At 53.0% G+C, this 21,076-nt stretch overlaps 2 protein-coding genes across 6 annotated transcripts in view; one reads left to right on the top strand and one right to left on the bottom strand.

The window, feature by feature from the left end:
* Window positions 1-5,219: 5,219 nt before the first annotated feature.
* Window positions 5,220-10,254, top strand: ZNF835 (zinc finger protein 835). 4 transcript variants are annotated; one of them, XM_045203842.2, is made up of 4 exons: window positions 5,220-5,396; window positions 6,275-6,363; window positions 7,157-7,245; window positions 8,250-10,254. In XM_045203842.2, exon 4 carries the CDS (start codon window positions 8,296-8,298, stop codon window positions 9,853-9,855), a length of 1,560 nt encoding a protein of 519 aa, XP_045059777.2. In that variant the 5' UTR covers window positions 5,220-5,396; window positions 6,275-6,363; window positions 7,157-7,245; window positions 8,250-8,295; the 3' UTR covers window positions 9,856-10,254. The 4 variants fall into 4 exon arrangements, with proteins under 4 accessions (XP_045059777.2, XP_045059776.2, XP_024426283.3 ...); XM_045203841.2 differs by lacking the exon at window positions 7,157-7,245; XM_024570515.3 differs by having other exon boundaries at window positions 6,275-7,245.
* A 3,611-nt stretch (window positions 10,255-13,865) lies between these two features.
* Window positions 13,866-21,076, bottom strand: part of SMIM17 (small integral membrane protein 17) — a 38,415-nt gene continuing 31,204 nt past the window's right edge. For both annotated transcript variants that reach the window (XM_053916007.2, XM_045203846.3), the window contains 2 exons: window positions 19,213-19,286; window positions 13,866-15,596 (listed from right to left, as the gene is read on the bottom strand). In XM_053916007.2, the coding sequence (XP_053771982.1) occupies window positions 15,486-15,596; window positions 19,213-19,286 (185 nt within the window). In that variant the 3' untranslated portion in view covers window positions 13,866-15,485. The remainder of the gene's footprint in view (window positions 15,597-19,212; window positions 19,287-21,076) is intronic.

The raw sequence follows: 21,076 nt of genomic DNA, 5'->3' as shown, positions 1-21,076 counted from the left end.
GATATTTTTGTTTTGTTGTGGGTTTTTTTTTTTTTATCCTCATCCACGGATGTGATTTTTATTGATTCTAGAGAGAGAGAAAGAAAGGGGGGGGAGAAAGAGAGAGAGAGAGATCGGTTGCCTCCTGCACACACCTCCACCAGGGATCAAACTCACAGCCTTTTGGTGTATTGGACAACGCTCCAACCAACTGAGCCAGCCGGCCAAGGCCTGTTCAGGGTCACAGAGATAGACACAGCACGAGGTGCAGGCAGATTCCGAGAGACAGTGATGCGCATGGGGTCACACAGCTGTGTTACCTCCCAGCTCTGCGTTTCCAGCTGTTCCCATTAATTAGCCCAGCTCAGTGCGCGGCCCAGCCACCGAGACTTGGACACTGCAATTCTGAAGGCTGTAGGTGCGTGGCTTCAGGACGGGCATGGTGATGAGATGAGGCAGAAAATGACCACCAGCTTGTGGCGCTTGGCGGGGAGGGCTTTGGAGCCCCGGGGGCCTCCGGGACCTAGCGGTCACCGTGCAGTAGGTGAGAGCCATCACAGCCAGGTGCCGGGGAAGGTGGACAGTGCCTTGAGGCGGCTCCTGACCAAAGGCTGCGTGCGCCGGACCTCCAGAATCACGGTGTAGGAGGGGATGGTGAAGGTCCACTGTGCCGAAAGGGTGGGTTTGCCCAAGCCACGGGCCGACCTCTGGGTGGCTGTGGTACCCGCCGGCTTGGACCGCAGCACCCGGGGCAGCTTGCAGAGGAACTAGGCCCCCCGCGGCCTCCGGGGCAGAGTGGCAGGCGCAGCGCGGCTCTGTCACAATGACCCCCCTGGCGCAGGTGTGGCGCACCGCCAGGCCGCAGTCCAGAGCTCCCTGGCAGCCAGGAGAATGGCCTCGTAGATGCCTGGGGAGGTCCCCACGTAGAGCTGGCCCCTGGGCGCGTCAGCATGGACACCAGGATCTGCGGGCGCGCGCGGTGCTCACGGACGCCGGGTCCAGCAGCGCCGGGGGAGGGTGGAGGGGGCTCATGGGCTGGTCCAGCCTCAGGTCCGGGGGCGCTGGCCACAGCAGGAGCCGCAGGGGTGGCGGCGCCCACAGCCCCGGCAGCACAGTCCGAGGGCTCGTCCTGGGGTAGAAGCGCCGCTGTGAGGCTCCACTGTATGCACTGATCCTTCAGCCTCTCTGCTCTCACGCCCACCCTCGCTCCCCGCTCCTCCTCTCCCCGCCCTCTCTGTTCGTTTCTCTCTCTTCCTCCCTCCTCCCAGCTCTCTGGTCCTCTCGACACCGCCCCAGCCCCCCACCCCCGCCTTTTCCTTCTGTAATTCCTTTTTTTTTTCTCATGGACTTTCATCCTCTGCCTCCACTTCTGTCTCTGCCGCTCGCTTGCCAGCCGTGTGACATCGGGAAGGTAACTGCTGACCTTTCCAAACCTGACTTTTCTCTCTTAAGGTTAGGATTCTGACACCCACCTGGCAGGGTGGAGACGGTGGGAGGCGTGGACACACCCAGCACTGTGTTGCTCCCGTTACCTTGTTTTTCTTCTTTGCTTTGTCTTCAAGTTGGGGCTCAAACCTGACGTGTCACCCCACGGACATCCCGGACATGTTGATACCTCATCTAAACATCACTGGGAGAAACCTTACTTGTTTCGTGCAGGGTTGGTTTAATTACAATTTTATTTAGAACTTCTCTTTCACACTCGCTACACTCTTTTTCTGACAGCACATTTCCACCAGTTATTGCACCAAAGTCACCCATGCCCAACAAAGTTAGGTCGGCCGGGCCCTGGCCAGGTGGCTCCGTTGACTGGAGCGTCATCTTGTGCGCCAGAGGCTGCAGGTTCAGCTCTCACTCTGGGCACACACCTGGGCTGTGTGCTCGATCCGTCCAGAAGTTTGTGGGAGGGAACTCGATTGATGTTTCTCTCTCACAATGATGTCTATCTGTCTGTCTGTCTCTCCCTCTCTCTTCTTCCCTTCCTTCTTCCCTCCCTCTCTCTCTAAAATCAATAAGCCTGATCTCGGGTAAGGATTTAAAAAGTAAAGTTAGGTCAACTCTCCGTCTTTTGGCTAGTTGTCAATCAAAGTCATTCATGGCTAAAATAAACTAGACAGCTTTCTCTCTCTTTTTTTTTTTTTTACTTTTTGTAATATTTTGCAGAGAATTGCTTTATCAATCATTTGGAAGATTTAGTAAGACACATTCTGCTCTCTCTCCGTTTCTCTCTCTGTGTCATCTATTTTATTTCCTCGTCCTCACCCGTCTCCCCCATTCCTGTCTTCATCTCTCTTGCTAGTCTATCCCTTCCTCGCCATGCGGCAGGGATGCGTGTTTGTGTGTGGGAAGGCCACGGAGCCCATCCCCAGTGCATCCTGCCCCCCGCACCCAAACAGAAGCTCCGGGGTCGCATTGGGTCGCATACACACCTCCACATCCGACACTGCCACCCTTTGTCTCCCATCTCCTACCCTCCCTCCATTCCTGTCTATGCCTCCCCGTGATTCTGACATCTCTTCACTTCCTGTACAAAGCCCGGCTCACCTGAGGCCCGCAGCTGCACTTCCGGAGCCTGGAACCCCACATTCAATCACAGGGGCCTTTGTGCGTTTTGCTGGGAGGAGGGAATCTCGCTCAAGGGCCCCGGGACCCTCAGGACTTGCTCCTCTCTCCCTGCATCTCTGCAGGCATCTGTCCTTTGGCACCACATCCCCTCTGGGGCTCACTAGACCCATCCAGATTCCCCTTTCCCAGGCTCTCCCCATCTTTCTGCTTTGCTTCCCCACATTTTCCTTCCATTTCTGTTTATCCCTGTGTTTGATTTTATGTCTGTCTCCGCGTCTCCAGCTGTGGGTCCTCTCATGGGGTCTTCTGTTGTCCCTCTTCCTCCTGCCCTTCCTTGGTCTTCTTCTCTCTTCTCCGCTCCCCTTCCCAGCTCTATTTGTCCTTATGGCATTCTCCTTCTCCCTCTGCCCAGCCCTCACCTTGTCTCCCCTTTCGCCTGCCTTTCCTTCCTTCCCTCCCAACACCGTCACCATCCCCACAGTTCTCCACATCCCTGTTCCTACCGATGTCTCTGATGGTCTCTCTCCACCTCCTCTCAGGTGGTCTCTCTGCCTCAGCTGCCTTCCCCCTCATCACCCTGCTTTTCTCTCCCATCGTCTCTCACCATTATCCCCATCTCGTCCCGCTGGCTCCCCCTTCTTCCCCTCTTCAGTACACTGGCTGATGTCACTCCACTGTGGGGACAGCCAGGTTCAGGACGCAGGTCTCCACTCCTCCCCTCCCCTCTGGACACCAGGGCCTGGAATGGACAAGCACGGAGCAGTGAACAGATGACAATCTATCCATCCCTTCCCCTTCGGCCATTGAGAATGCCTGGGACAGTCTCCTTCTTGTCCACGTCCCACCCACACACGTGCGTGCACATGCGCACAGTCTAGGCTCTTGCTTCACATCCTCAGAGGGGATAGCATAGGACCACTTTTTAAAAGTACAGTTGGTGGCCCTGGCTGGGTAGCTCAGTTGGTTAGAGCATCATCTCGATGCACCACGGCTTCCGGTTTGATCCCTGGTCAGGGCACATACAAAAATCAACCAACGAATGCGTAAATAAGTGGAACAACAAATTCATGTTTCTCCCTCTTTCTCTCTCTCCCCCTTTCTGTTTTTAAAAATCAATAAATAAAAGATAAAAAATGGTAAGCAAGGCTTATTGGTGATTTTTTCTAATACAGTCATACCTCGGTACTCATCCACGTCAGAACCGGTCAAGCCCTGCACTCACTGGTTTCAGCACTCGTCACGAGTTCCAGAACAAATTAACAAGGAGTAGTGGGGTGCCGCTGTAACAATGAGAGCTACCATTTATCTCATTTGTCTTTCTCTGTCCCTTCTCTCTAGCTTTCTACCTACTTGCCCAGGACGTTCCTGTGATGGTTGTTTTATGCGTTGACTTGGCCAGGGTCCAGCACCCAGTGATTGAATCACACACTAATTCAGGTGTTGCCACGACGGTATTGTGGAGGTGTGGTTAACATCAACAGTCTGTCCGCTCTAGGTAAAGCTTGCCCTTAGTAACGTGGGTGGGCTTCATACAATCAGCCGAAGGTCTTAAGAGCAAAAACTGGGCTTTCCTGCAAGGACGAAGAAATTCTACTGCATAGTCAGCTCCTGCCTGAGCCTCCAGCCCGCCGGCCAGCCCTACAGACTGTAGACTCCAGTTCCCACAGTCACCTGAGCCGATTCGTTCCAGTAAAACCCAGTCTCTCATAGATGGGTAGACGCGTATAAATAGATACATACACAGAGAGGGATCTGTCTGTGTCTGAACGGGGCTGGCCCTGATAGGAAAGTTCTGGGAAAACCTCCCTTGAAGAGCAGTTAGAAGATCCTTGCACATTTTTTACAGTGGAGGAGTGTGTGCGAACCCAATCTGTATGTGTGTGCCACATTTAAGTGTGTGTAACAGAGTGCAAGAAATGCCCTTCATTTTCCTCCCCTCCTTGAGCCCACCCACTTTGCAATGTGTGCGAATTCCCACTCCCGGCTGTCCTTGCAGGTGACTTTGGCCAGTGGAATGTTGTGAAGGTGGAAACGTGGCCATGCCGGGCCTAGGACTCAAGAGGCTTTGTGGTTTCGGTGCACTCTCTGTGAACCCCAGCCGCAGCCACGGGAACAGGCCCGGGCTGGTCTGTTGCAGGGGGACTGAGTTCAAGGAGCAGAGGAGCTGACTCAGCAGAGGCTGGCCACTCAGGGGACCCAGCCCCTGGAGGCCCAGCAGCGACCACAGATGGCGGGCGTGGGCCCAGCCGAACCCAGAAGGACCTAAACTGAACTTCTTGCTCACCCCCAAAGGGGGACCCGCCCCGCAACCCAGGTTTGATAGCCACACCACCTGTAGCCCCCTCTTGTTTTTCTAAGCCTGTGAACTGTGGCCGCTCCTGAGGAAGAAGAGTCCAGCCCTCACGAGACTGGTCCTGCCCACAGCCCTGCTTCCAGGACGCGGTGGGCGGAGCTCTGGGCAATCCAAGCCCCGCCCCCATCCCCCCGCCCCTGCTTAGGCCCGCAGGGACTCCTAGTCCCACTCAATTCCGACGCAGGGTCTTCTGGGTGTTGTAGTTTGGTTGACTCAAGTGCTGCGGGACTCAGTCTTTGCACAGACGGAGCGCGGTGCCTTGTGGGAGTTGTAGTTTTTAGAGCCGTGTGCGGGCCAACCTCTCTCTGTGCGCACGCGCAGCCTTACCGACTTGGCACTGGGGCTCCTTCCAAGGGACTTGTGCGGGCTGCACGTCAGTGCCACCGCGGGGCGAGGGTGTCACAGGAGGTCTGCGCGAGCCTGGTAGAGCAGGAGACAGAGGGAAATCCGGCCCGAACCCACGAGGCTAGGCGGCAGCCACCCCAGGCCTTTAGAACTGGTACCAGGGGGCGAGGGCATGGGTATGTGGTGCGTGCATGCGGGAGTGGATATGCCCGTGTCCGTGTTGTGTGTCTCTGTGGAGACACTCCGTGACTCCAACGGCGTGTGCATGGGTAACCGTGTGTTTGCACCTGCGTGACTCCAGAACTTTGTGCCCGTGCAGGTGTGTAGCTTGTTCGTGCCACTCAGCCTTAGCGCACCAGTCTGTCCCCACATGTCACTGTGTAGTTTGCGCCTGCCTGACCCTGGTGGCTGTGCATAAACGAGCGTGTGTCTATGCATGTGGGGACCTCTGCCCGTGTGTGACTTTGGGCACGTGTACAGCTTGTTCTCCTGGATGTGAGGGGTGTGATTCCACGTATATGTGTCTGGGTGTGCAAATGTGCGGAATGCTTAGTGCGTGTCCCTGTCCGCGTGCAGCTGGGCGGCTTGGGTGTGCTTGTGTCACTCTGTGTGTGCGCCCAAGCGCGAGTCTGCGTGCTGGAGTTGTGTGTCACCTGTGTGTGTAGCTACACGTGCATGTGCAACAATGCAGATGCGCTTGGAGCGGTGCCCGTGTGCAATACTGCCTGCCTCCTGTGTGGGGGGGTGTGCGTGCCAGGCCAGAGTGAGGGGTGCCATAACTGCCCCCCGAGATGTGATTCTATACAATTCCAGGTGTGTCTGTGTGTGACATGATGTGTGTCTGCCCCTGAGCATGTCTGTGTCTCCCCTTCCATCGCCTGTGTGTGTGTGTGTGCTCTTCCTGGGCTTGCCCCGCTGACTCCACCTGCCTCTCACATGTGCACACCCACTGAACACCCTGCATTTTTGCTCCGCCTGCCCGTATCTGCCTCAGAATCCTCCTTCACAGGTCCCTATTTCTTTCTCCCACAGATGCCGACTGTACCCATTGAGGTGTGAGGCCAGAGCAGGGCCCACAGCCTGAGTGACATGGACAGCACCTGATGCCCGGAGACCATGAGGTGGGCACCATGCCCTCAGCTGGGCTGGCACGGGCCTGCAGGCGGCCCTGGGGGTGCAGCAGAACTACAGGTCCCGGCTCAGAAGTCCCTGTGCTCCGAGGCCTGTGCTGGGGGAAGAGCACTCCAGGCACCTGGGACAGCGGGTGCGAAGGCCCCAAGACAGGAGCACGCCTGTGTTTCTGGAACGAGAGCAGTGCACGCCCCAGGCAGGCGGGGGCGTTGTAGAGGATGAGGTCTGCAGCCTGGAGGCCCCAGCATGGGCCCTGGCGTTGCCACTTCTAGGGCCCTCGCTGAGAAATAAACGAGCTAATGTGTGGGCTTAAAGAGTGCCAGGCACATAGCTCTGTGTCCAGTGAGTGCTGGTCATCATTCTGCCATGCTAATACTGTCGCGTTGGCTTCAGAATGGCCAAGACCAGCGCCTCTCAGATGATGCTGTGCCCACAAGTCCCCTGGGACTTTTTGTAAGTGGCCAAGCCTGTAGACAGACTGATCTCTGCATCTGTCACAGGCGATGGTCCCAGGCCAGGGTGGGCCTGTAAACCTTTGCCACATAATCCTTAAAAAAAGAAATGGCTTCATGTTGCCTGTTTTAAAGCCTAAACTGTATTATACCTGCGTTGTTGCTTCTGGTGCGCCCCGTACTGGGGACCTGGCCCACAACCCAGGCATGTGCCCTGACTAGCAATCAAACCCGTGACCCTTTAGTTCACAGGCCCGCACTCAATCCACTGAGCCACACCAGCCAGGGCCCTATTATACCTGATAAATTCTGCGTCCTACCTCGTTTGCAGACCCCGTATTTGAGGTTCTGAGCTGGTGCATTAGCTGACAGTCATTTGTATTTATGCCGTGAGCTGTTCCGTCGTGTGAACATACCCAGGTTAGTTGTCTAGTCTCTTGCTGATGGGTGGTTGGATTGATTCTGATGTTTGGCTGATATAGTCTCCAATAGGCCTCCTGGCACACATGTGTACCACATTCCAGAAATTGTAAGCCTGGGCCACTGGGGATGTGTGTCTTCAGCTATCCTAGGGAATGTGGTTTCCCCAGCGCACACTCCCCTCAGCATTATATGGTGCGTGGGATGTGGGGGCTAATTTTTCCTCTCGGTGTGGAGTGGACTGACTTTTCTCCCAAAAAGGGAACCGTCCTTGTGGGTGTATGAGTCAGTTCAGGCTGCTATGACAAAATACCATGGACTGGGCAGCTTGAACGACAGATATTTATTTTGTCACAGTTCTGGAGGTTGGAAGGTTGAGAACAGGGTTCCACCATGGTCCAGGTCCTGGCGAGGACTCTCTTCCTGGCTTGTAAATGGTCACCTTCTCACTGAGTCCTTGCATGGTGGGGAGAGCCAGCTCTGCTCTCTTTCTCTAATGAGGACACTGATCCCATCGTGGGGGCCCCACCCTCATGACCCCATTTAACCCCAAACACCTTCCAAAGGCCCCACTTCCAAATACCATCAGTGAAGGGTTAGAGCTTCTACATATGGAAGGAGTGGGGACTCACATTTTGGTCCTGGTACGAAGCTGCATGTGAGAGCTGAAGGGTTTATGTTTGTGCAGGATCTTTTTTAATTGTTTTTAGTTCCATTAAGTCAGTGATTCTCAACCATGGGTGGTCTTGTACCCCAGAGAATACCTCGCAATGTCTGCAGATGTTTTTGGTTGTCACACCTGGGTGGTGGCGGCAGGGCTACTGACATCCAGTTGTATAGAGGCCAGGGATGTTGCTCCTGCCCTCCAAGACACAGGACCATCTCTGGCCACAGTGATCTGATCCAAACTGTCACCTTTATAGAGATTGAGACCCAGTGCTGGCCTCTTCCCAGCAGAGGACAAATGACAGACCTCTTTGGCTTTTTCCTTCTATTTTTTCCAGATCTGGCACCGAGGGGCAAAATTGAGGCAGCAGCTCAGGAGCAGGGATGGATGGACTCCCGGTGACTGCCGTCTGCCGGGGCTCCCAGTTGGGAGAAGCCTGGATACATGAAAGTCACTTCAAGGAGCAACAGGAAAACCAGGAAGGCAGTTTGAAGGCAGAGGCCCATGAGGAAGACCCCACTGGGGACAGTGCCCTGGGGAGTGATGACTTTGGAGATGTCCCAGGAACCAGACCAAGCCCTCCCATTACCCAGGCCACCCGCGGGCCCCAGAAGCGCGGTGCACAGGGAAAGAGCCCAAAGGATGCAGCAGCCAGGGCCCCCCGGGAGCCTTGGAAGTGCGAAGACTGTGGCAAGGCCTTCCGCTACTGCTCGGCGTTCACCCTGCACCGCAGGACACACACAGGGGAGAAGCCGTTTGCGTGCCCGGAGTGTGGGCGTGCCTTCAGCCAGCGCGTGCACCTGACCCTGCACCGGCGCGTGCACACGGGTGAGCGGCCACACACCTGTGACAAGTGCGGCAAGGCCTTCAGCCAGGGCTCCTACCTGGCAGCGCACTGGCGCACGCACACGGGCGAGCGGCCGCACGCGTGTCCTGACTGCGGGAAGGCCTTCGTGCGCCCCGCGCACCTGGCACAGCACCGGCTCATGCACACGGGCGAGCGGCCTTTCGCCTGTGGCCAGTGTGCAAAGGCCTTCCGCAGCCGCGCGGCCCTGCTGGAGCACCAGCGCGTGCACACCGGAGAGAAGCCGTTTGCCTGCGCCCAGTGCCCCAAGGCCTTCCGCTTCTCCTCGGCGTTGCTGCGCCACCAGCGCACACACACGACCGAGCGGCCCTACGCCTGCGGCCAGTGCGCCAAAGCCTTCACGCAGGTGGCGCACCTGGCGCAGCACCGGCGTGTGCACACGGGCGAGAAGCCCTACACGTGCTCGGAGTGTGGCGCGCCCTTCAGCCAGAGTGCCTCGCTTGCCGAGCACCGGCGCATCCACACAGGTGAGAAGCCTTTCGTGTGCACACAGTGTGGCAAGGCCTTCACGCAGGTGTCGCACCTGAGTCAGCACCGCCGTGTGCACACGGGTGAGCGGCCCTACGAGTGCGGGGACTGCGGCCGCGCCTTCAGCAACCGCTCGCACCTGGCGCAGCACCACCTGGTGCACACCGGCGCCAGGCCCTACAAGTGCCTGGAGTGCGGATCCGCCTTCAGCCACGTGTCCTCCCTCCTCGAACACCAGAAGATTCACACTGGCGAGAAGCCCTTCCGGTGCGGGGACTGCGGCAAGGCCTTCAGCCAGGGATCTGCACTCACGCTGCACCGGCGCATACACACCGGGGAGCGGCCCTACGCGTGCCCCGAGTGCGGCAAGGCCTTCCGCAACCGCGCCTACCTGATCCAGCACCACATTGTGCACACGGGAGAGCGGCCCTACGAGTGCTGCGGCTGCGGCAGGACTTTCGGCTTCTCCTCTGCCCTTATTCGGCACCAGAGGACGCACACCGACAGGAAGCCCCACCAGCACAGCCTGTTCAGGGACAGCACTGCCCAGCCGCCACACTTGACTGAACACCTGCACTCGCCCGGGGAGGAGAAGCCTGTTAGCAGTTAGTGACCCTGCAAAAACCTCCAGGGACCAGCAGAATAAGAGCCGAGGGTTAACGCGGACTCCTGGACCAGGCACTGTGCTGAGCGTGTTTACGCCTTATCTCCAACCTCACGGCACTGCGGGGAGATACCCTCTCACCCCCGCGCTGCCTGTGAGGACACCGAGGCTCGGAGAAGCTTGGTGACTTGCCCAAGGTCACATAGGGAGGATGTCACAAGGCTGGGACTGCGCCCTACATCTGCTGGACTCCCTGACCCCTCCTCCCCACCACCTCTCAGTTATAAACGTGACCCACCAAGGCAGACCCAAATAAGTACCTGTGGGTCTCTGGCTGGCCTTGTAGTTGATTTCATGATTGAGCAGGCATTTGTTCAATAAATTAATGAAAGGTTCAGCCTCGTTGGTGAGGGCCTGGGAGGAGAGAGTGCCTTGTTTACTTGTAACATCTTCTGGACAGGCCTGGCACACAGTATTTCCTCAAGAAGTGCTGGGTGACTGACTGAATGAACAGTTGTACATCCCAGCACCAGCCTTGAAATCATTCAGGGTTGGGGCTGACATACCATATTTGCTGTGTATAATGCGCTCCATTGTGTAACGTGCACCGATGTTTTTGTGTGCATTATACACAGGATGATTATGCCTATAGTATGTGATCATTATATCCATTTATAATGTGCATCTTTTTCCCCTCAAAAATTTTAGCAAAAAAGTGCATATTATACACAGCAAAATATGGTAGTTGCTTCCTCCCTGTACCCCAGACATCGCCCAACCCAGGTCTCAGCACACAGTAGGTCCCGTCCTTAGTGGATATAAATTTAATAGGCCAGGTAAATGAATGAATAGTAGGCCAGCATCCTCAGTAACAGCCCTAAATCCCCTAAGTCAGACGCCACACATTCTGGTTCTTTCCTGTGACCCAAACTTGGCAGAGCTCAGGCCTCAGCACATAATAGCCCTGGAGTCATTCATGGGTGAGGACGACACAGTTGTTTCCAACCTGTTCCACAGACTTGACCCAGCTCGAGCCTCAGGAGATATAAATTAATAGGCCAGGGCCCCAGGTGGCGTGGCTCCTTTGGTTGGGCTTTAGTCTGCAAACTGAAAGGTTGCCGGTTGGATTCCTAGTCAGGGCACGTGTCTGGATTGTGAGTTTGGTCCCCAGTCTGGTTGCCTACAGAAGTCAGCCAATTTATGTTTCTTACATCGCTATTTCCCTCTCCTCCCCCCCTAAAAAAAAAGTTGATAGGTCGATTGTGTGAATAACAGGTGAACATCCTCAGCACCAGCCCTAACATTCCCTCCGGACTATGGACCACATGGTCTGGCTCCTCCCTCTGACCCAAACTCGCCCAGCTCCAGCCTCAGCGCACGGCAGGAGCTCAGGGAATGCCGGGTGAACGGAGGAATGAGCGAAATGAGTACCAGAGAAACGCCCTCCGCAGCAGAGGCGTTTCTATAGTTGGCCTAAACTCTCACAGCTGCCACCAGAAGTGGCATTCTTTAGAATGACCTAATTCACTGAGACCGTGGGAGGGGCCTGCCACGTTGCCAGATTCCCTGCTGCTTGTAAGAAAACCGGCCTGATCACTGTGCGCAAGCGCAGGGCAATGTCTGCAGGGCAAGAGGTGCAGGAGGTGGTAAGAGTCTGCCCTGGGTCCTTCATGCTGTGGGAGAGGCTGCGCCCCCTGGTGGAAGAGTTAGGCAAAAACCTCGTTTCGGAGCGTTTGAAACTGGGTTACAGAGAAGGCAAAAAACATGAATTGGCACGCGGCTTTTTTTCCCGTTGATTTTACACTGGCCATATTTGATACATTTCCCCCTCCGCCGTGTTCACCAGATGCGACGGACAGACGCTACTGTGGGTCCAACATGTCCCTTTCCAGGAGGGGACAGGGAAGCTTCAAGTGCGTGGGATGGAGGTCGGAAAGCGTGGCGTCCCACAAGCTGGTGTAGGTATGGGGGGGGCGGGGGGCTACTGTGAGACACAGCCTGAACTTTACAACCCCCTCCCCAGCTTAGCCTTCCTAGGACTCAGTTTCCCCAGGGAGAGCCACCAGACGAGAAGTGGCTGTTAAGATCTTAGACAAGAATACATTGATGCATAATTGTAAAGACAGGGAGATGGTGACCTACAGGGGGAGGTCAGGGGAGGGCTCTCGAAGGAGGTGACCACGTTTGAGCAGAAACCTGAAATGGTAGAGCACGTGAGCTTCTGGGGGAAGAGCTTTCCAGGCAGAGGGAACAGTCAGTGCAAATGTCCTGAGGCAGGCACGTGATAGGCTGTGTGAGCAGCACAGAGGTCAGTGAGTCTGGAGTGGAGGGAAGGGGACAGAAGGGTGACACCCATGGCAGGTCCTGTGGGTCTGGACAGCCACTGTGAGGACTTTGACTTTTACTGCTGAAGTGTGTGAGGATTTTTTTAATCCTCACCTGAGAGAGGGAGGGGAAGTGAAAGATGTGAGAGAGAAACATCCATCAATTGCCTCTGGTATACACCTGCACCAGGGAATGAACCCACAACCTACGTGGGTGCCCTGACTGGGAATCGAACCTGCAAACTTTTGGTGTATGGGAGGGAGGACACCCCCACCAACTCAGCCACCTGGACTCAGCTACCCGGCCAGAGCTGAATGGTGTTTTTTTGTTTTTTATTTTTTAAATATTTTATTTATTTTTAGAGAGAGGGGAAGGGAAGGGAAGGAGAAAGAGAGGGAAACATCAATGTGTGGTTGCCTCTCGTGCGCCCCCTACTGGGGATCTGGCCCGCAAGCCAGGCCTGTGCCCTGACTGGGAATCAAGCTGGTGACCCTTTGGTTTGCAGGCTGGCACTCGATCCACTGAGTCACACCAGCCAGGGCTGAATGGTGTTAATTATGGTTTAATGGGGGACTTTCTGGCTGTTGTGTGGAAAACAGACCTTCAAGGGTGTAGTGGCTGCATCCACCATCAATGAGATGGTGTTCCTGCTATATGATACAGCCCAAGCGAGTGGCCACAGCTCATGTGATTTTTATTAGCATCATGATTACTTTCAATATCCCACAAATTTTATCGGGACTGTGGCACTGTCTGAGCTCAGGAGCCCCCAGGATGGTCTCCACGTGCATCCCCCACCTCCATTTCCATCTCACCCACCTGCAGCCCATTCTCCACCTGCTCCTCCTAAGCTCATCTTTGTCTCAGGCCTTTGCAGCTGCTGTTCCTTTAACACTAAGTAAAGACTCTGGTCCCAGCCACAGAGCAGCTACAGGGGTGGGGTGCGTATGACCAGAATCTGCCTCCAGTGCCCCACTTTGCCACGTGGCAGAGGTGAGCACAGGGGCATTGACAGCCACCCCATCCAGCCATGTGGAAGAGAGAGAGGTCACCCCTAAAAGGTAGGCGCTGGAGGGCCATGGAGAGGAAAGGCCCGAGGAAGGAACCTGCTATAAATTAAGCCAATTTCAGCCTGAACTTTGGCACAACGTGAGTGAATAATTCATCTTTTTACTTAAGCCAGTAGAACAGTTAAGGAAGGGCCGAATGTAATTTCAACCCCTTAACAGTTAAGGAGCAGTTACATTTATACAGTCCTAACTGTTAAGGAGTTGAAATTACATTCGGCCCTTTGAAAGCAACCATGAGGCTGATGTGGCCCCCGGGGAAAATGAGTTTGACATCCTTGGCTTAGGCTCATTTGAATTGAGCTTCTCTATTTGCAACCAATCAAATCCTAAGGAATCTAACAGTGGAGAAGTATGTTCCTCAGGTGTGGCTCGTTGAATACAACCAGCCCGAGAAAGGACTGAAGAGAGAGGATCTGATACTTCTCCAGAATTCCGCCAGCACACTCAGGAGAGGCCGCCGGAAGTCCTGTCAAAACAAGATGACACAGAGTCTGCACGCACAAAGGAATTTTAAAAATCAGGACGGCAGTGTCAACCACTATCAGACAAGTTAAGATTTAAGGCAAAGGATTAAATTGGTTAAAGACCATTTTATATTTGACAAAGGAGTCAGAATCAGGTTTTCACTAACATTTATTGAGTTCCTACTGAATGCCAGGCACTGTGCATGGTGTGTACATATATTATTTGGCAAAGACATAACAATGCTATACTTATATGCATCAAATACACAGTCTATGAATACATAAAGCAAAGATTATAAAAATATATTGACAAACAATTGTACTAACAGATTTTCACATCACCTTTTTTAAAATTTTTTTAAAAATACATTTATTGATTTTAGAGAGAGAGGAAGGGAGAGAGAAAGAGAGAGAAACATCAGTTGGTTGCCTCCCATACATGCCATGACCGGGATCAAACCCGCAACCTAGTTATGTGCCCTGACCGGGAATCGAACCTGCCACCTTTTGGTGTATGGGCTGATGCTCCAACCAACTGAACCACGTGGGCCAGCGCTCACATAACCTTACTGGTTTCTGACAGATAAGATAGGCCAAAATTAGGTAACGCCTGACCCTGAACAACATGATAAGAATGAGTTTATTAACAGACATGTAGAGTTTTGAATTCTGCAGACAGAATTTTCCACTTAAATGTCCATGAAACACACAGAAATGCTGGACATGTTCTAGGCCACAATAAAAGCTTTTTCTAAATGTTTGGAAAGCAGATACATTATAGGCCACATTCTCTGTTCATGGTGCAGTAAATCAAGGAAGCAAAACTAATTTTAAGTAATCCCAATCACCGAGTTTCAAAGTACTCTTTAGAAACACTACAATCTAGTATTTAGGCAACATGAACGGTCAGACGTTAAGACGGCCGGGCTATAGTTAAAGTACATTTGTATGACTAAGTGTGGGGTCATGGCAAGTAATGTTGTCAAAAGAGAACACAAGTGAATTTACTCAAAAACAGAGACAAGGAATCGAAATAAAGGATAAACCCGATACATATGAAAGAAAAACAAAAGGTACAGAAATAATGGGCACACATAAATCCTAATACTGTTTTTTCAGAAAAATAATAATAAACTTGAAAACCTTTGGGAAAAATCTAATAATGATGGGTAAACTGCAAACAGACATTGAAAGGAAGAAAGGGGATAGAACCAAAGAAAGATAAGATTTTGTTTAATTATAAAATAATATTAATAATTGAGCTGATACTCTGAAAAACTGAACGGAATGAAGACTGTTCTAGGGGATAAAAGAAGACTAAATTGTCAAAATTAGTAAATCAAAAAGGATTAATAAGCAGATAACACGGGGAGAAACTGAGAAAGCCATCCAAGGATTAGCTGGACCGTCCCTCAACAGCTCTAGGGCCTGACACATTGACCGGTGAATTCTCTCTAAATGTCAAGGGATTGATATTTCTCAAGCTACAATTTTTACCTTCTCTGAAGTCACGCTGCATCTCGCGCTTGGTGGCATCTTACCATTAAATAGCACTTCTTTCTTTCCCCGTGGTGTATAAAATTACACATTTTACAGTCACTGATGCCTTAAGTTCAATGAAATACAGTGATGCAAAACCTCACACCAAAGATTAAATACCAAAAATAAAATCATGTGGATGGGTGGTGAAAGGCATTTGATATGATTCAGTACCCACTCCTGGCATTTCACCAGGATGCCTCCCTCTCAGGACGTCGGGCGTCCCTCTCTGAAGGACTCAAATGTAGAACGCCATGGGCATCCCTGTCAACACCAGGAACAGAAAGAGCACGCAGACGATCAGGAGTAAGGTGGTTTGTTGAGGGGATCTTGGCCACTCCGTGGTGCCCTGAAACAGAATGGAAGAAAGTATCAATACAGGAACAAAAAGGGGGGCCACCATTGTTGCCTGTGGGAAAGCGGGATCACTTTGTGGCATGCGGACTGAACAGCTGTTTGAATCAAGTGACTAGATTATAAGATAAAGTACATAGTATCCCTTTGCCCCAAAAGAGGAAAGATCAGATGTGATTAAAATTCCAAAGTGCAGCCCTGGCTGGTGTGGTTCAGTGGATTGAGCCAGCTTGTGAACCAAAGGGTCACTGGTTTGATTCCCATTCAGGGCACATGCCTGGGTTGCAGGCTGGGTCCCCAGCTGGGGGGAGTGTGAGAGGCAACCACACATTCATGTTTCTCTCCCTCTCTTTCTCTTCCCTTCCCCTCTCTGTAAAAATAAATAAATAAAATTTAAAAAAAAAGAAAATTCCAAAGTGCAATATAAAGTCTCACTGTTTTATTTTTTTTTAAGATTTTATTTATTTATTTTTTTAGACAGAGGGAAAGGGAAGGAGAAAGAGGGAGAGAAACATCAATGCATGGTTGCCTCTCATGTGCCCCCAACTCGGGCCCTGGCCTGCAACCCAGGCATGTGCCCTGACTTGGAATCGAACTGGTGACCTTTGATTCAAAAGCCCATGCTCAATCCACTGAGCCACACCAGCCAGGGCTGTTTTAAATACCATCTAGACTCTAATGACCCCTAACTGTGCATGGGTTTTTTGGCCCATCCCCCTCCTGAATTCCCACCTTATAAATTTCACTGTGTTCTTGCCATTTTGATACTTGGATATCTAATGGGCATCTTAAACGGGACATGTCCCGGATATCGTAAAATCCCTCCCTTCCACCCCCAAAAGCTCCCTAGGCTCTTATCTACATCTGTCCTTTGGACCTCCTTGACACGCCTTTCTCCCCCCACCCGCATCTGCGCCAACAGCATTTGCTCTAAACGTAGCCAGGAGCTGAGCACCTCTGTTCCACCGCCTCCCACCACCCTGGCCAAAGCCACCATTATCTTGTTTCTGACCTTGATACCTGCCCAACCCCAATCTCTTCTCCACAGGGCAGCCAGGCTGCTCCTTCTAATGCTGCGGTCACGCCCTGTGCTGACCTCTCAGCCTTTGTGGTTCCTTCTGCCTTAACTGCCTCTCCTCTGCTGTCTGCCACATCTGCCACCTCTCAGTTCCCATCACCTCCCTTGGAGACCCTCTCTTCACTGCTCTATTAGAATGGCACACCCCAATACCTGCGCACGGAAGACGCCAGCCCTACCCACCTCCCATGCCCAGCTTTCTCTTTCTCTGTGCCGCGTGAGGGCAAAGCCTTCGGTGATCACGGCCGCCTCCCCGGTGCCTGGAACAGTACCTGGCCCAGAGTGTGAGCTCCATAAATATTTGCCCAGTGAATGGATGGATGGAAAGACAGACCATGATAAAGATGGGAAGACAGGTGGCTCACAGTGGCAATTCTCTGAATTAATGATGAGTTTAGTGCAATTGCTAAACTCATCATTAGCAAGATATCAGGCAAGCTATCTGCAGAGCTGCGCAGTAACGAGCATCCAAAAACAATCCCGTAAAATGGGATAAATAATTGCAGGTTGAACGAGGCATGACGGGGTGAATGGGTGAATGAATGAACGACATCACAGGCCATAGTTTCCTTACCTTAAAGGGCAGGAAACCATAGTAACTACCTCACAGGGCTCAGGAGTTAATAATGAGTGAGCAAGCGTCAAGCTAATGAATGAGTTAGCAATGAGAAGCGCTTCAAATCGCCTCCAGCTTGTACCAAGCAAGTGGCAGCTCTCATCTGTACCATTCCCACTCATTTTTTTTTCCTACCTGGAGGTCCCTGAGTGGCTACTACACCTCTCTCTTGGCCTCATCCACCCCTCTTCCTTCCACATGGGCCACCAGGGTGGCTGCGGTGACCCTCACCTCCCTCCGATGACTCCCACTGCCCATGAGAATCACCCAACCTCTTTGTCATGGAAGGAGGCAGCGAGAGGGATCCTGTTACAATGTGCGTGGGAACATGACCCTCCTCACTGACAGCACTCCTACTGCTCCCACTTCCACGTGTAAGAGCTAAATTCTTACTTTGGTCGATAAACCCTGTGTCATCCACCCCCTACCCCCGTCACCTCTGTGACCTCATCTCTACTGCTCCCTCCCCTCCTCCCTAGTTGCAGGGATAACCCTGGCTGCCCCTCACAGGTGACAGTCAAGTTCCTGCCTCAGGGCCTTTGCACATGCTGCGCCCCTCTGCCTAGAACCACTTCCCCCTAGAAATCTGCCCAGCTCGCCCCCTACCTCCTTCCTGCCTTTACCCCAGTATCTCCCCCTCCGTGGGGACTTCCCTAGACCCTCTTCTTAAAATAGCACCCCATCCCACCCTGTACTCCTTCTGCCTGCTTTGTTTTTATCCGTAGCACTTACTGCCACTCAGCATAAGTTCAGTGACTTCGTTAGCTTATCATCCGTCTATGACTGGAGCCCCGTGGAGGCAGGAGCCATTTCTATCCCACTCGCTGTACTACCTTTGGTGCCTTGGACAGTGCCTGGCACATAGTAGTTGCTCACTAAATAGCTGTGGAAGGAATGAACCATCTTCACCAGGCCAGGGTTTCACCCACATCTCTCACCGCTCTCCCCTTAACTCCAATGTTTCCCCGATGGGTCTTGCAATGTCATGCTGCCATGTCTTTGTGTATGTGTCCCCTCCCCTGTTCTGCCTGGGACATTCCTACTCATCCCCAAACCCCAGGTCTATTGTGTCCTCTCGTCTGGGATATTCTCCAATAGGCCTCCTGGCCACAGTTAACGTCTTCTTCCTGTAACCAGCACTTATTTCTGCACAGTCCTGGTGTGCTACCCGCCGCTCCCTCCCTCAAGGCAACAAGTGTCTCTGGGGCAAACCACTCTGAACCGGGCCAGACACGTACTCGGGAGATGGGACACTCGTGTGCTGCTGAAACTGGTTATGTGATTTTGCTAATGCGTAAGATAAATATTTAAAGAACCACAGTTATTATTTCACATATTAATGGCTTATACGCTGACCAATCCCCCCCCCAGGAAAATATCAGGTCTTTAAATGAAAGGAATGTGCTTGATAATTTGGTTTGGTTTCACTCGTAGTATTTGGATTAAAACTCAGTAGGCGTTTACATAGATGGATAGATGGATGATTGAGTGGATGGATGGATGGATGGACAGACGGACGGACGGAAGGATGGATGGATGGATGGATGGACGGATGGACGGACGGATGGATGGGCAGATGGACAAATAGACAGATGGGATGAATGGGTGGTAAGCGGAATGGACATATGGACAAGTAGACAAATGAAAGTTTGGGCAGGAGGAAAGGGGGACAGACGAACAAATGGGCAAATCGTGATGAGTGAAGAGGGTACACTGTGAAGTTACACACACCACATGGACCCCCCACGCCATGTCTGACTGCCATAGGAGTGTGTTCTGTTCCCCATGAGTGACCTCTTGGGGCTCACATCCCTGAACAGACTTTTGTGAGCAGGGAAGTTGCCGGGAGGGAATGTGACAGCTCACTGAGATCTGTAGGGTGGGGCATTTGTGAAAGAGGAGGGAACCCCAGCTTACCTTGCATTCCTCTGACTCATCTTCTTCCACTGAGTTCCACTCTTGGGGACGCCTGCTCTCTTGAGAAGACAGGTCTAGATGGGGTGGGGGGAGTGGAGGAGAAAGGAGTCATGCGTGAGTGACCAGGCCAACTGGGGGCCTCTAGTTGCCCTTCCCACCTGGCATCCTATCCCTTATCTGCTAATCTCTCTCTCTCTCTTACAAACACACACACACACACACACACACACACACAGTGAGCCCATGAGGTTCAGGTGGGGCAGAGAAAATCGGAGACCTGAAGTCTGATCCCATTTCTGTCCCTAACTACCTGGAAGGCTCGCAGCGGATCACTGGCAGAGCTGTGCAGCCTGAGTCTCTGCTCCTTCACCTACCAAATGGGTAAGACAGCCCCCACGCACAGGCCGCCCACCAAACGGAGTGAGGGAGCAGGTGCACAGGGCTGCAGAGCCGCGCCCAGGTGAGGGAGGCTTCCCCAGCTCTGGGCCGCTGGGGGGTAAATCTCCCCACATTGAACTTCAATGTCCTCCTCACCCCTAAGCTGGTGAGAACTAGGGGTCAGACCAAAGATGGGCATTTCCCGCTTTCCCTCCACAGGGCCCAGCTAGGAGCCCACACTAACTCCTCACTACAGAACAGGGGTCCCTATTATCCACAACTCTATTCCAGGCCTGCTCCATGCTATGGAAGAAGAAAGGACCCTACCCCTGGTAGAAGGTCCAACCCCATTCTGCTGTGGGGGACTTTCAGGGGCCCCCATCTCAGCAAATGGCACCCCCTTTGTCTTGCTGTTTGGGCCCATATTTCAGGACTCATCCTTGGTATCTCTTCTGTCCTCCCCTCGCCCACGAGCAAGACCTCTCTTCTCAGGTCTCTGCATGTACCCCATGTCCTCCGTCACCACATCTGACTAGGTCACCTGTCTCCCGGGCGTTTGCAGGGGTCTCCTAACTGGCCTCCCAGCTTCATCCTACAATTCATTCTCAATGGACGCCGGGTTTCTCCACCTCGCTGTGGGCATTGCTGCTGCCTGACTCCTAGTGGTGGAGCTGCCCTGCACCTGGCGGGATGTCTGGTGGCCTCCCTGGCCTCCACCACTCATCTTCCCAGAGATGGCAACTCAAATTGTTTCCTGACATCCTCGCGTCCCGGGGGAGGGCAGTGGGGTGCGCCATCGCCCCCAGTTCAGAACCACTGGGTTAGAGAAACCTTTTGGAAATTCACAGTAGATTCTGTTTATCTCCTCTGCAAAGCCTTCCCGCGTTTCCCGATACTCAGAGACCAGAATACCCAGCACACTCCTTGCCGAGGTCTGCAGGCTGCCCCTACCCGGCCCGCAGTGGCTCGTCACTCCTACATTCACCGCGATTCCTCCAACTCAGGCAAATTCCACGCCACTGCGGGTTGCTGCGTGTTTGGCACAGGCTGCCCCAGGCTCTCCCCCCAGCACTGGGGACAGCTGAGTCCCTCTGCCCTGTCACCTTCCCCGACCACGGTACTCTCTGTGCATCACCCTGTTTTACTGTCTTCGCAGCTCCTGTCAACTTGTCTTTGTATTTAGTAACGTTTTTATGGTCGGTTTTCTCCACTAAAATCTGAGCTCCAGCCCTGGCCGGGTGGCGCAGTTGCTTGGAGCATCCCACTGTGCACCAAAAGGTTGCAGGTTTGATCCCCGGGTGGGTGTGTGTGGGAGGCAACTGGTCGATGTCTCTGTCTCTCTTCTCCCTCTTCTCTCCCCACCCCCTTCCTTTCTCTCTAAATCAACAAATATATCCTTAAGTGAAGGTTTTTTTTTAAGATTTTAAAAAATCTGAGCCCCACTAGGGCCATTTGCTCATGGCTAGACCCCTCAAGCCTGACAGAT

The sequence above is a fragment of the Desmodus rotundus genome, chromosome 12 (assembly GCF_022682495.2).
Source record: "Desmodus rotundus isolate HL8 chromosome 12, HLdesRot8A.1, whole genome shotgun sequence".
Taxonomy (NCBI): Eukaryota; Metazoa; Chordata; class Mammalia; order Chiroptera; family Phyllostomidae; genus Desmodus; species Desmodus rotundus.
Note: the sequence above shows the minus strand (reverse complement) of the source record. Positions and strands in the feature narration are given on the sequence as shown.

Bases quoted from the DNA above. Each gene is read 5' to 3' on its own strand.
- ZNF835 (XM_045203841.2), top strand. From the start codon at position 8,296: ATGGATGGACTCCCGGTGACTGCCGTCTGCCGGGGCTCCCAGTTGGGA.